The sequence below is a fragment of the Lactuca serriola genome, chromosome 3 (genome assembly GCF_051521515.1).
Source record: "Lactuca serriola cultivar US96UC23 chromosome 3, Lser_US96UC23_V15, whole genome shotgun sequence".
In the NCBI taxonomy this organism is placed as follows: domain Eukaryota; kingdom Viridiplantae; phylum Streptophyta; class Magnoliopsida; order Asterales; family Asteraceae; genus Lactuca; species Lactuca serriola.
The window spans coordinates 71,894,837-71,910,525 of NC_136410.1; the positions used below are offsets into that span (position 1 = coordinate 71,894,837).

A 15,689-nucleotide genomic window follows, 5' to 3' on the forward strand; every position below is an offset into this window, starting at 1 on the left:
CACACAAAATCACAAAATATTTAGTTATCTCTTCCACTTCCATCTTCTTCGTCATTCGTTTTTAACGCAAAAACCCTAATCAAGATTTGGTCCAAGGTGTTTACTTGTTTTTGCTTTTCAACTGTAAATGGTGTTCGTAATGTGGGTGATTAGGCCAAAAGGTGAGACGTATGACATCACAAATGAATATGGTTAGTTTCACTTATCCTCTGTTTACGAAATTTTGTTAGGTTTCTTGATGATCTGAAGAACAGAGCCAAAAATACAAACATCTGATAATTTCTTACTTAATGTTTTTTGTATCTTGTAGAGCGTGTACCAACAATGTTCAGCATAAAGCTACACCATGGTGGAAATTTTACGAAGCTTCCAAACACAAAATATGTTAAAGGTGAAGTGCGATATATTGATTTAGTAGACATTGATGAGTTCTCAGTTCATGAACTAGACGCAATGATGCTCGAGCTAGGTTACTCTGTACCCCCAGTAATATATTACCATTTTAAGATTCCTCATGAAGACTTGGATTTTGGCCTCAGAGCTTTAGGGAATGATGATGATGTCTTGAATTTGGCTCAGTATATTGGAGATAACAAGGTCATTGAAGTGTATACAGAACATGGACAAACTAATTTGCTGACCTATTTTATGTCTCCAAAAGGAAAGCAAAAAGTTATTATTAAGGAGGTCTGTGATGGTGATCTTCCAAAAGAAGCAAATGTACCTCAAGTACCAGCAAAGGATAAAACCCCAATGATAGATGAAGCTAATGATCAAACACAGTTGGCAGGGTATATGTCCTTGATACTCTTTGACAAAGTCCCTACAGAAGTTTCACCATAGTATAGAAGAAATGGAAGGGTGAACTCAATAGTTGGTCAAAGTTCTTGTGCCAAAAAGCTTTGTTTAGTTGAATTGGATGATGTAGTAGAAGATCAAGGTGGTGATCATGCTAAATTGGATGATGTTGTACAAGATCAAGGTGGTGAGAATCCTAAATTAGATGATGCGGTACAAGATCAAGCTGGTGAGCATGCTAACATGGATGATGTGCTTCAAGATCAAGAGGTTGAGCATGCTAACATGGATGATATGGTACAAGATCAAGGTGGTGACCATGATAACTTTGATTATGATGACTTTCATTATGAGAACTTTTCTCATGATCACTTTGATCCTTTTGATGGAGAACATTATCAACCACCAGAAGATGAGAATGTTGAAGACCATCAGTCTGAACATGAAAAGTCTGCTGACAGTGATGATCTTGGGCAACAATCAGAAGAATAATATGATGAACTTGTTGATGATGAAAACAATGTATCAGAAGTGGAGGTGGATATGAATGAATTTAACCTCAATCTTGATAAGGATTATGGTTTTGTTCAAATGGATGGGTTTCATAACGAGGTTGGGACAAATGATGAACATGAGGACATAGAAGTCATTGACAATGATAGTTGGGATTCTTTAGATGAAGGGTCAGAAGATGAAAGGAAAAGAAGGTGTGTTCTTAAAAATCTGGCTAAGGAGAAAAGATGCAGTCTTGGCAATGTCCATAAGGCCAGTTTTTATGTTGGGCAAAAGTTTAAATCAAAGAAAGAATTGAAAGAAAAAATTGACATGCACGCACTAGGAACTAGGAGGAATTTATATTATAAAAAGAATGACAAGCTTAGACTTCGGGCATTGTGTAGAGGTGTACTCCCTGTCATCAATGCAAGTGGGGTGGTGGGCCTTAATACCAAAAATAAAAGCAAGGGCAAAAAGGTAAATTCAGAAAAAGTAAACTGTAGTTGGTTCCTTCATGCTTCTAGGTCAAACACAGAATCTCCCTGGTTTGTAAGGACATTAAATGACAACCATACTTGCCTTCAAAGTAGGAAGATTAGAGCTTGCACTGCTACTTTTATATCCAAGCAAATCATGGACCAAATCGACACGAATCCAGGGATTCCTCTTAGAGCATTGCAGGAACAACTTCAAAAGGACTTCGAGGTTGGTGTTTCTATTGACAAAGTATTCAGGGCCAAGGCTATTGCAACTAAGATCGTGGAGGGTGACTATACGAAACAATATGAGATCTTGAGGGACTATATCCTTGAATTGCAAGCAACCAATGTTGACACAACTGTCAAGATTGATGTTTACAGTGAACAAAACCCATCAAACCCAATGAGGAGGTTTAAAAGAATCTACATTTGCTTAGGTCCCCTGAAAAAAGGTTTTAAGGCTGGCCTCAGGGATCTTTTGGGTTTCGATGGTGCGCATATGAAAGGACCATTTCCTGGGCAAGTTCTAACAGCAGTTGGGTTGGACTCTAACAATGGTATTTACCCCCTTGCTTATGCCATTGTTGAGACAGAGACCAAAAGTAGTTGGGTATGGTTCTTTCAGTGTTTAGGAGAAGACTTGGATCTTGGTTCAAACTCTAACTTTACTTTTATCACAGATCGACAAAAGGTATCTCTTTCTAGCTTGTATTATTAATTACTTATTATTATATAAACTAAATACTTAATTATTGTTATTGTTCTAGGGTTTAATACTAGCAATAGCCCAACTATTCCCATGTGCTGAGCACAGGTATTGTCTCAGGCACATACATCAGAACATGAGAGTGAAATGGAAATTGAAAGAGTACAAGGATCATTTATGGAGATGTGCAACTGCAACCACTGTACCTGAATTTGAACATTGCATGAAAGAATTTAGCAACTATGACAAGGAGGCATGTGAATGGCTTAGAAAGATTCCTCCAAAACACTGGGCAAAAAGCCATTTTACAGGTACATAAATTACCATAAATTACTATATGTTAAATGTGTACTTGTACTTAAAACAATATGTTAATTTTTTTAACAGGCAGAGCAATCTCTGATATACTGTTAAACAACCTTTGTGAGGTATTTAACAGCAAGATAATAGAGGGAAGAGATAAGCCTATCATAGGTTGTTTGGAGTATATTAGACAATACCTGATGAAGAGAATCTGTAATGTTATGAAGGTGATGGACAAGGCAAAAGGGCCTTTAACACCCACTGCAACAACCATATTGGATGTAAACAAGTCTCATGCATCACATTACATTGCTAGGTGGAATGGGGGTGAGAAATACCAAGTCATTGGGGCATGGCAAGACCAACATGTTGTAGATGTTAGGAACAACACATGTACTTGCAGAAAGTGGGAGCTAATAGGCATCCCATGTAAACATGCCATTGCAACCCTTTATGAAATGACCAAGAACTCAAAGGATGTTGGTGACATTTATAGGTGGGTCAATAAGGTATAGTGGTTGGATACATGGAAGAATGCATATTCCTATAAGGTAGAGCCCATAAAAGGAAGAATAATGTGGCCTAAAAGTTTGTGTCCCACCACACTTATCCCTCCAATACATCATAAGCAACCAGGTAGGCCTACAAAGAAGAGGAAGAAAAGTGAGGATGAAAAATTGAGTCAGAGTCAAAGAGGGAGTCAAAGTCAGACTGGTACTCATGGTGTAAGTCAGGAAGAAGGTTGTAAAGTGGGTCCCGATGGAGTTCAAAAATTAACAAGGAAATATGTTAGTGTAACATGTGCAAAATGCAAAAACAAAGGTCACAACTCAAGGACATGCAAAGGTCAAGGAGGTGGAAGTTAGTTGGAAGTTGGAGATCAAGGTTGTGTTTGTTTTGGCAGATGTTATTTGCTACTTTTGGAAGTGTTTTGATGTTAAACAACTTATGACTTATGGTTATTTTGGTTTTCATTAGTATGATAAGTATTAGAACATATATATATGGTTGCATATTTTGGGATAATGTAATTGCACTATATGCTTGTAGTCTATTATGTAATTGCAGCCTTGGTTATTATGGTTTTTGGTTATTGTTGTTTATTATAACCATTACAGTCAATTATTCACATTAACCATTCTTTCACCTTACAAAAACTACAAAGAACCTTACAAACAACATAAGCAATTCCATAAAATTCATATTTATATCAGGAAGTCATTTACTACATAAACAACTTACTTTGACCTTACAAACAACTACAAAGAACCTAGGTCAAAGTACCAAAAACCATTAATCCACCAAAAAACCACACTTTTATCGAACTTCAACAAATAAAAACCCACCCCATTGACCTATTACCTAAACCTAAACAGACCTTATGAACAAAATCACAAAAAACACCCAACTAGCCAGAAACATGATCTTTAGAGCTGTGCACCAAGCTTGCATTCGGTTAATATTTCTCAATAGTCCAGGAATAATGACTTTAGACCTTTCACACATGGGGGGATCAACCCATCCGATGAAGCGACAAGCAGAATCCTTCAAAAAGGGGAAAATAACAAATGTTATTTGTTTACAAATCAAAATGGGTGCAAACGAATTTCTTTACCTTTTGAGGGCAAGCATAGAAACGTCTGCCTGGGTTCTTCGGTGTCCATGAGCATTTAACAACAACAAACTTACCACAAAAACAGAGAACCATCGTGTGATTAACTGACACCCCGACTATTAACAAAGAGAGATGAGAGAAGGAAGAGAGAAGGAAGAACAACTTGAAAGTTGCAGAACAACGTTTGGGGAATAACTTGAACGTTGGGGAAGAACGTTGGGGAAGTCTTTATATATTATTTCAGGAATTGTAAAAATGGTCCCTCAAGTAAAATGACATTTATGCCCTCGTGTGCAATGCACGTGAGGGGTTTAACAGCCACAAACAAACGGCTGTTAACCCCAGGGACTTGTTCCACAAACAAACCTTTCAATAAAGACCAGAAATCCAATTTTTAAAAGGTTTGGATCATATCCACAAAAAATGACAAACCATAGGGACCATTTTTGCATTTTTGTCGATCCAAAATCACAAACTTTCTGTGGATTTAGTCCTGAACAAATTAAAATGACTCTTTTACCCTTTTCATTTGTTTTTTCATTTTTTAAAATCAATTTTATTATTATTTTTAATTAAAAATTCAAAAACCCTCCCATACCTCTCTCCTCAACTCTTATCAATCCCTCATTCATCATTCTTTCGTTTTTAGCAACGTCGAGTCGCCACCTTCTCGTCGGAGATGAAATCCACCAGTTCTCGCCGGAGCCGAAGATAAAATCTACCACTTCTCGTCGTTTCCGAAGACGAAATCCACCACGAAGAGGTAAGCCATAACACGACCATCATCGTTCATCCAAAGCAAAATATATCTTTACCGAAGGCACCACCTTCGACAACGATTTGGTTGTAACACCATTGGAAATCTAAATTCGTTTGTAGCCCCACCAGAAATCCAGATTTGGTTGTAACATCGTCGATGATTTGGTCGTAACACCACCAGGGCCTCAAATGGATATTTAGTGAAATAAGTTATAATCAATTTTTGTATACATGTTTCATCTTCCCACAGAAGCATTTCGTCGAACAACTTGAGGGCAAATTTAGTCAAAGAAGTTGATTTTGTTGTTTCTTGACTCAAAACCTAAACAAGCACATACTAACGAAAATCTATCAGTAAAATCAAAAATATAAAACCCACCAATTGAAAATCAAATCTCTCGGTTTGGACGATAACGAACAACTGATGTTCATCTTGTTCAATCGATTCATTCTAATCACACAAACATCAGTATGATTAGGGAGAAAGAGAGACAGAATAAGCGAAAACCTAGAGCTATCGGGGATTAGCCTACCACTCATTATCTTAATCTTCCTCACGTTCCTTCTGTCCAAAGTCGATCTCGCAATTACCTTTCTTCATTTCCATCTTCTTCATCTTTGAGGATCTAATTGCTTTGGTGTGTGCCTTACCGGAAATCGGAGAAGATGAACAAAAAGGAATGCCCGTCGAGAAATAGAGAGATAACAATGTCTAGGTGTATGATTGGAGACGAGATGTGATGGATTTTAATTTTGTTTTAATATTTAATAAAAATAAAAACATAAATGAAAAACAAAAAATAAAAAATTATTTTAAGGGCATATTAGTATTTTCAAGTGGGTTCGGACCAAATACACATAAAATTAAGTTTGAGAAGGACCAAATCCACGGGAAGTTTGTGATTTTGGACCAGTGGTGCAAGTCGAAAACTTTTTGGACTTTATCCACAGTTTTTTGCAAACCATAGGGACCAAATTTGCAGTTTAGTCTTTTAAATTTATTTGTTTAACGTTTTAATTTCTATCATTATAATTATTTAAAACATCAAACATTGTTTTTTGTTTTTAAAGGTAACAATATGATCATTTATATAGAGTTATTTTTACTATTTTTATGGTAAGTTATATTAAGCTATTTATTTGAAATTTTTTAATGATTCTAAAAATATCTTTAGGAAATATTTTATTAAATTGAAATTACAATTTAGTTTTTGTATTTAGCACTACAATTTATTATTTTTAACTATTCAAAAAATATGTTTTGGGTTTTTTAAGTGGAACTGAAATTTATATTTAAGTTGACCATGTAATCTTATATTTAAATTAACAATTTAAGTATTTTATCCAAACTATTCAAAAATTGTAGCTTTAACTGATAATGGTTAAATACAATAACATATTAAATCTAATATATTAAATATAGTATGTTAAAAGTTAAAGGCATAACTTTATAAATAGAAGTAAAAATATTATTTTAATATTGAAATTTAGTTTATTTATGATTACACTTTAAGTTTGATATTTATTTAACTTTATTAACCAACTTATAACTATTATTAGAATAAAATTGAAAAATCATAGGAGTTTCAAATGAATGTGATGAAATGAAAAATAGTTAAGAGTTCAGATTGATGTGGTTAAAGAAAAAATATTTCTATATTATGACAAGATGGAAAGGGTTAAGTGTAAAGTGGTAAGTTAATGAGGTTACGAGAGCTCTTTATTAGATCTATAGGGGTTAAGATGTAATTTGCATTAATATCAATATAGATTAGGGTTTTAAATGTATTCAGTTTATAGCTTCCGTTTCCTCTGTCAGTGATCAACTGATCGATCATACGAAAATTACGGTTTGCTTACAAACACAAAATTCTTTGTTTTCTTGATATAGATTACTACCGTTCATTAGCTATTCATCAAACGATTCAGTTGATTAGAGTGTATATTTCAAGAAACGTTCTTTCTTACCTAAAATTCCCAGATCTGTTGGTTTACAAAAGGGATCAAATGCACACCAACAATGTGGAGAGAATGGAGAGTCAAAACCATCATTTAGAGTCACACGAACCAGGCGCCACCTTCCTAAGTTCATCCTTCAATGGAGTCAACATTTTATCTGGTTAATATACCTACAAAAGTTTTGTAACCTTTATGCATGATCTCATATTTCCCAACTAAAAAGTTAATGTTATCGTTTTCATTTCTCAGGTGTTGGGATACTGTCAGTAGCGTACGCACTCTCAAAAGGTGGGTGGTTAAGCCTACTGTTACTACTCTTGATAGCTCATCTAAGTTTCTACACTGCATTACTTCTTCAAAGATGCATGGAATCGGACCCACTTATCAAAACCTACCCTAACATAGGCGGAAAGGAATTTGGGAGAACAGGGAGTGCGATTATCTCTGCCTTCATGTACCTAGAGCTTTACTTGGTGTCAGTTGAGTTTCTAATTTTGGAAGGTGACAATTTACATAAGTTATTTCCAAAAAAAAGTTTTGACATTTTTGGAAAGAAAGTTGGAGGGAAACAAGGGTTTATTTTGTTGACTGGTCTTGTTGTATTGCCTACAACTTGGTTAAGAAATTTAGGTGTTTTGGCATATGTTTCCGCTGGTGGGGTGATTGCAACTGTGATTCTGGTTGTGGCTGTATTGTGGGGTGGTGTATTTGATGGAATTGGATTCCATGAGAGAGGAGAACTCTGGAATTGGAATGGGTTGCCAACTGCGGTAAGCATGTTTATGTTTTGTTACTGTGGTCATGCTGTTTTTCCAACTCTATGCAATTCCATGAGGGATAAATCCCAATTCCCGAAGGTAAGTATATTTTTGTTTATATTACACCTTAATTAATCATCATTCTTAAATACTTAGAAAAGACAATATCAAGTACTAAGAAGACGAGCATTTTAAAATTTTGAACGTAGAAATTATTGCAGGTTCTACTTGTTTCCTTTAGCGTGAGCACTATAAGCTATGGATTGATGGCGATATTAGGCTACTTGATGTTCGGAGAACACATAGCATCACAAGTGACATTAAATCTTCCCACAAAAAATATAAGTTCAAAAATAGCAATATACACAACACTAATGATCCCCATAGCCAAATATGCCTTAATCATAGAACCAGTTGCCACATCAATAGAAGAAACACTTCCCTTTCGAGAAAGGAAGATGATGAGTTGTCTCATTCGGACATGTCTTGTGGTCAGCACAGCCTTCGTGGCATTGTTGGTCCCCTTTTTGGCTATGTGATGGCGTTTATAGGCGCATTTTTGGGCATTTCCATGTCGATTTTGTTTCCATGTTTGTGTTATTGGAAGATTGTCATAGGGTTCAAGAGATTTGAGGTAGAAATGATGGTGATTTTGGTTATCTTGTGTGTTGGCATGTTTTTTGAAGTGGTGGGTACTTACACGGCTGTAACAAACATTATAAATGAGGTTCAAACTAAATGAATCGAACACTATATTCTTATTGTTATTCAAAATTGTAGGGATTTGTTAGGCAATGTACGTGACTCTTAGGCATTCAGAATATCCGATCGACTTCAAAAAATAGTATTGAGTTTTAAATTTGGAAAACAATAAATGTTAGAAACTAAATTCATTTTATAATGTCTACCAACAATACTCTCCTTGTCCTCTCTTTTAGAAAAAATAAAATTTTGTTTCCTTTCAGAAATTAAATGAGCTAGCTTCTGTTATAAAATTAATTACTTCTCGAATTCTTTGATATTTCCCCGTATTTGTGTGCTGTTGTTATTTACCCGTGATTGGATTGGAATCTTGATCTCCAATTCTCCATCACCTTGATTATCAACAATGCACTAGTTCAAATCCTTTATAGGATTCTATATAATTTATAAGGATGATTTTATTTGCTCAATATTGAGTTTCTGATTTTTCATAAAGTGGACATTTATTCATAGCGTAGTAGCCACATGATTAGAAATGTCTAATTCTTCGTATTTATTTGTTATGTTTGATGTTTGATGTCGAATTGTATATATGTTAGATATGATCTACATCTCTATGTTTGCTTTGGTTAGTATGCATGGTACATCTTTGTTTCTATTTATGTGTGTTCTCGATCTTTATGTTTGATGTTAGATATGTTTGTACTTAAACGATGATTAACTCTTAGTCAATTGTTGTCTCAAAGTCCCAATATTAATGAAGAACAAGATGCTTGTAGATATAATTTTTTACTTTTGAAAATTTTCAACCATCTTTACCCTTAGTTTAACTTTCTTATAATTTTTTATTCACACGACTTCAATACTTCGATGGAGGGACAAAATGTGCCTCTATTATTTGCTAAGAGAATGAAACTCGTGTTTAGATTAAGCATTTAGACAAACACAAAGATGATAATAAAGATGCAAAGAACAATACAAAACACAAAGATTTATTGATAATCTTGAATGTATACTTTATGACATTAAGATTAGGGAAAATGACATAAATGTCCATTTAGTCCCTAAAGTTTTTGTCGGGTTTTATGAGTCCCTAAACTAAGATATGACCTGCTCTTTTAGTCCATGTCAACTTATAATAGCCGGTTCAGTGACTTTTTAGATAAAAAAAACTCACATTGTGTCCCTATAAAGCCAAAAAAAACAAGTTCGGGGATTAATTCGTAACAAATAATGATTTAGCGACGACATGTGCATGCGATCTTCATAAATCTTCCCATTGCTAATTTATTCTCTTAATCCTTCGAGCAAAAATCAAAAAGGTTTTCTATTTATTTTTTGGTACCAAATTTTGATATGGAGGATACGAGGAAGAATGAAATGCTCCGAAAGAACCAATAGCAAATGAGTTCGAGCTAATTGAAGCGAATCAACAAATACTTGGTAGTGCATTTATTGCAGAAATTTTATCGTTATCTTCAAACTTGTAAACGTTGATAAATAAAGTTAAACTCAAGTGAAAAAGATTTGAGTTAGAAATTCATATGATGTGTCATTTATTGATTATTTAGAATTAAAAATCGCAATGATAGTCAAAAACTCAATCAAATTATGCTATGACTCCATCCTAAGTTTCTTAATCAATTGATTGTTATTACTGGATTATAAATCAATTTTTTAATACTTTCGATCTCCAATTGTGCCATTTCTCGATTATTTAGAAGAGCCAAAATTAATCATGGTCTTTTTATATTAGTGGAGCAGTCGACACAACTTAATGTTGCACTATTAATAGATATTGGAAAATAGAAATAGATGGAATAGAGCCAGATGAACCTTTTTTTAGTTATAAAATACGAATTGATCCCCAAACTTATTTTTTTGAATTTATAGGGGCACAATGTGAGTTTTTTTTGGTCTAAAAGGTCATTGAACCGGCTATTACAGGTTGACAGGGACTAAAAAGGCAGGTCATGACCTATTTAGGGATCCATAAAGCCCAACAAAAACTTTAGGGACTAAATGGGTAAATCCTAGAAAGTTTGTAGGGCATTTATGTCAATTTACCTTAAGGTTACAATCAATATCGGGAGGTCCATATATAGTAAACGACTAACAGTTTTGACCTGAATTCTTCTAGGTTAGACTCGTAGGTATATGACATCACCTACATAAGTTGGCCTATGGTTGTACTAGGTTGACTTGGTACCCAAGCTACTAAGTCAATATGAGACTCGAAATCCAGAAGGGATCATAAAGACTTAAGCAATGTAAAAACCGAATGTAAAATGCACTTTAATCCTTAGCTTTTATGCCAAGACTCCAACTCCACTTCTTAAACATTGATTGGAGCTCTAATAAACGTATCTTTACTTTGTGGCTGCACTCAAAACATTGTCTGTAAGTTCGCTCTTGAAGCCTCACCTATAAGGTACCTTTTAGCCTGTAACAACGTGAATTTTCAAAACAATTTTTCATTTTTAAATCATACTATTAATCATCAAAAACAATATCAAACACAATGTATTCAATGTTATCATAACAATCAAATCCCAGAATCTCAAACATAATCTCTATGAGTGTGTACGGATCATGTCGGCGCCTTCCCGCGATCCTCGCTAGTACCTGAAACACGTAACACAACAACTGTAACCATAAATGCTTAGTGAGTTCCCCAAAATACCACATACAACACATACGCCTTTCCAGGCCATAACTCTGTGGGATCTTCCGATCCAAGTGTCTCAGGGGACTTCTGTCCCGAATCCCGGTAGACCTTCCGGTCCTACTCGTATCGACCTTCCGGTCCGTAACCTTCTGACCTTCCGGTCCATATCATCTTGACCTTCTGGTCCTTATCATACATAACATACATTGCACATACATATCACATAACCGCATATAGCACATACATCTCATAGCATACAAGACCTTCCGGTCACACATAGGTACCCTTCAAGGTATAGTATAGTGAGAAGACGCACCTCAATGAAGTCGGATAAACTCTCGTGCTCAACGTCCTGACCTAGCCTCCTCCTATCATTCAAATAACATTCTCGATCGATACTCTCTCATAGTCTCATCTCTAAAAATTGGGTAGAAGGCCATTCTACCCCTCCCTGAACTCTCTTGAATCAATCTTGACCAGAACCCTAAGGTCAACGAAAGTCAACGATCAAAATTTGACCCGACTCGTCGAGTGCACATGGGCGACTCGGCGAGTCCATGCGGGTCCTCTGAATCCTTCTAGCCTCTCTTGGCTCGTCGAGTCATCCTTCCACTCGACGGATTCCTCCTGTCACGAATCGTGGGGCAACGCCGACTCGACTCGTCGAGTCCACTTATAAACTCGGTGAGTTGCTTCCATGATCATACTCAAATGACCTTCTGAGGTCAGATCTGCTTCTCTAATCCATAGATCTGACCTTCCCAAGCATAATAATCATGTAAAGGTCGAATCTTGGTACACATGCAACACACCCAAAGCTTCTTTTGGTGAAATAACCTCTAAAATGGCCTCCTAGGCTCATAACTCAAAAGGTATGGCATAAAGCAGAGTGGTAAGGACTCTCTGGACCTCTTAAGGTCCAGATCTATGAACCATTTCGCCTTGGGACCTCACATACTCCAAATTCAACTAAAAGAGGTATAAAGAAAACCCTAGATTCCACTAGAATCATTATAAACATGAGAATGGCACAGATTGTTACCTCCAATAGCTTCCTCTGATCAAATAGAAGTGGATCCAAGCTCCTCAGCCCGCTTAGCTTGTTTTACCTCCTTCCTTCTTGCTAAAACACACAAGAAATGGTGAATTAGCCTTCCTCTTGCACCACAACGATCTCTCTGCTCTGTAGGGTTTCTCAGGGGTGAAGTGGCCGCAAATGGAGGCTATAAAGGCCTTTAAATAGGGCACAGACCCCCGAGATTAGGCTTTTAATCCACAGTGCGGACTCATCGAGTCCCCACTTTCTGACGCATCGAGTCCGTTCATTAATCCAGTCAGCACACGCGATCTTACTCGACGAGTCCACGCCTCAACTCGTCAAGTCCCTCTCTTTTACTCAAAAGAATAAATGATCAAACATAATACCTGGAAATCCGGATGTTACAATTCACCCCCACTAGAATCAGACTTCGCCCTCGAAGTCTTGCTCCACAAACAACTCTGGATGCTGCTCCCACATCTCCAACTCCGGCTCCCAAGTCAGCTCGGACCCTCTCCGATGTTGCCACTGGACCTGAACCAGGGACACCTCCTTGTTCCTCAAAACCTTGATCTTCCGATCCTGGATCGCGATTGGCCTCTCAGCATAATTTAGGCTCGCATCCACCTGAATATCCTCCATCGGCACCACCGTCGACTCGTCGGCTATACACTTCTGTTGGATAAGGTGTCTAAGTCCATAACTTATTTGGTATATACTTGACCTGACCCGGCATGGTCCATTTGGGTTGCATTTCATCCGAACTATTTATGGATAATTTTATGAGAGTTATACACATATGTCTATTAATATATTATAAGTTATAATATATTAATATGAAGTCATGTTATTTAATTAGTCTTAGTCTTAAATTAATTATGAATTAATTTAGAGATTAAAAGGAAGACTAATTAGATTGTGGGTTATTGGTTTTATATAGTGTGGGCTAACACTCATTTGTTAATGGGCTAGGCTTGTATGGAAGTCCATGGATGATCCATGGAGCTTTTAACCCATGGATCCTTGGAAAAGGAAAGGTCATGGGTTATTAGGGTTTCACCCTAACCATGCACACTATATAAGCATGCTTATGTTGCATGAAATGGCTAGCTAGCTTATGTGTGGTTTTGTGTGTGTGGCCGATTTTATAAGTGTGTATACACTCTCTCAAAGTTTTCCAAGAGTTTGTGGTGATTTGTGATTCCATTTGAGGCATTCACACTATTGGTGCTTGGCCCTCAAACTCCTTAGGAATCAAACTCATCATCAAAAGGTATGTAATCTCATCTAATTCTTTTATGTTTAAAAGTACCCCATGCCATGTTAGATAGGTTATGAACCTTGGAAAAATTATTATTTTGCATGTATTTAGACAAACATAGATCCAAGGTTTATTAGGGTTGCATGCACACTTAGGAAGTGTTAGATTTCTCAAAACCCAACAGTGGTATCAGAGCCTAGGCTTGCTTGTTTGAATACTTGATGCAAATTGCTGAAAATCGAAGATTTTATGCTGTCTGCACAGCTGACTCGCCGAGTCCATGAAGGGACTCGACGAGTCCAAGGCAATACTCATCCAACTAGACGAGTTGGTTCATGCACTCGACGAGTTGGACCCCCAGACAGCATATCTTCGAGTTTTGGTGCTGGAATTGGTCTAGAATCATTACATTAAACTGTTTTGGACTCATAAAACCTGTTTTTGATGTGGTAATGATGATGGTGGACCAATTTCAAAGTTATAATCAAAATTTCAAGTTTATATGTGTTCATATGATTCTTGAAATTGTTGATGTGGATGTTCATGTTCATATGAGTTTTGTTAGATCATAGGAATTATTTGCAAATTGATTGTTAGTTAATTCTTGATCTTAATGTGTTTTAATGGAATTCATAATTTGTCCTCAAGTTATGGAATTCCAAAAGTTTTCTTTTAAATGTTTTTTTTAAGAAGTTGTAGGTTACATTTTCTTGAAGAGTTTTTCCCATAAATGTTTTATGGTCTCCATAACTTGTCCTCAAGTTATGGATTTCCAAGAGACTCTTCATTAAAAGTATTAAACACTTAATTAAAACTCATAAGTTATGAATATCCAAAAGTTTATGAATTGTTCAAAACTTGCCCTCAAGTTTTGGAATTTGTAAAATCTCACACAAACTTTAATTCCATACCCTAGAAGTTTTAAAAGTTAAAATTCTACCCTTATACTATTATAAGATTAATGGTTAATTATTATATATATGTATAAGAACAAGTCGTTTTACCGTTAGTAGGCCTCATTCACGAAGCCGGTCTATAAGGTGGGTATAAGGTTGTTGCCTATAAAATGGCAATTTAATGGGTGTCCACTCTCACCCACCGCTTGCTTGATCGGTGGAGGGTCGTTAGCCGAACGGGTAGGACAATGACTTTAAATTCTCATTAAAAGTATAATGATTATTATAAAGTAACTAAATATTTTTTATTTCATTCCCAATCTTAGTTACTTTAGGAAAAATGTGAATTTGGTGCTAGCCCATGGAATTCACACTTTGTACCTTACCAAGTCGTTGGTGGAGCGTGTGTGGTTAACCGGCACACTAACTTGGACTAGTAAGGATCACGAAGGGTGACTTAATGTTTTTCATAGATCAATGGAGCGCGTGTGGTTAACCGGCACATTGATTAGGTGATAATATTAAGGGTACCAAGTGAATTGGTATGGTTATTCACACCTTGTTTTGTGATCCTCGGCATCCCAGTCACAAAATTTGAGAGGGCACACTCGAGATTGAAACATGCCATTGAAAAGTTCAATGAATCTCAAAAGATCTAGGAATTTCAAATCCAATTAAAACCTAATAAATTATTTCGTTTTTCATGGTGGAAATTGGTGAATTGTCATTTGCCTACCTTCAAATATTTTATAGCTTGGATTACGACATCCCTCTTCCAAATTATAAAATATTGGGTTGGGTCCTAGCCTTAATATTTCATATTGGGTGTTATATTAAGGACTTTGAATCAACTAACTTGATTTTCTCCCATTATAGATGTCTGGTTCAGACAACTATGATCTTCCCAAATCTCTTGAAGATGGTGTCCCTCAACATCATGCTTCACTTCCTCCACCTCCTCCAATTATTCTCCCTCACCCACAAGTTCTTGAAAAGTTTAAAGTCACTCAATCCCTATTGGAAAGCATAGTCTATGTGTGCTCACATCTTGGAGATAAAGTCACATATGGACAAGCCGGGAGAGTTGGGTGTCAAAGTCTCGTGAAAGTTGGATGTTCAATCACTTTCTTAGTAACATAGTGAGTCTCTTTGGGACTACTATGAGACAGACTATGACATAACCCTTAATGGTCTTATCTATTTTCTTGATGTTGTGGAATCAACAATGATTTGGAACACCAGTAAAGCAAA

The 15,689-nt window shown here is 36.1% G+C and overlaps 1 protein-coding gene and 1 pseudogene across 1 annotated transcript; both read left to right on the plus strand.

Annotated features, from left to right (window-relative positions):
- The first annotated feature begins 1,341 nt into the window (after nt 1-1,341).
- On the plus strand, nt 1,342-3,296 carry LOC145095377 (protein FAR1-RELATED SEQUENCE 5-like). Its single transcript, XM_079033266.1, has 3 exons — nt 1,342-2,463; nt 2,540-2,789; nt 2,866-3,296. Exons 1-3 carry the CDS (start codon nt 1,342-1,344, stop codon nt 3,294-3,296), a joined length of 1,803 nt encoding a protein of 600 aa, XP_078889392.1.
- Nucleotides 3,297-7,162: 3,866 nt separating this feature from the next.
- LOC145094507 (amino acid transporter AVT1I-like) lies at nt 7,163-8,614 on the plus strand (annotated as a pseudogene).
- The last annotated feature ends 7,075 nt before the right edge of the window (nt 8,615-15,689 follow it).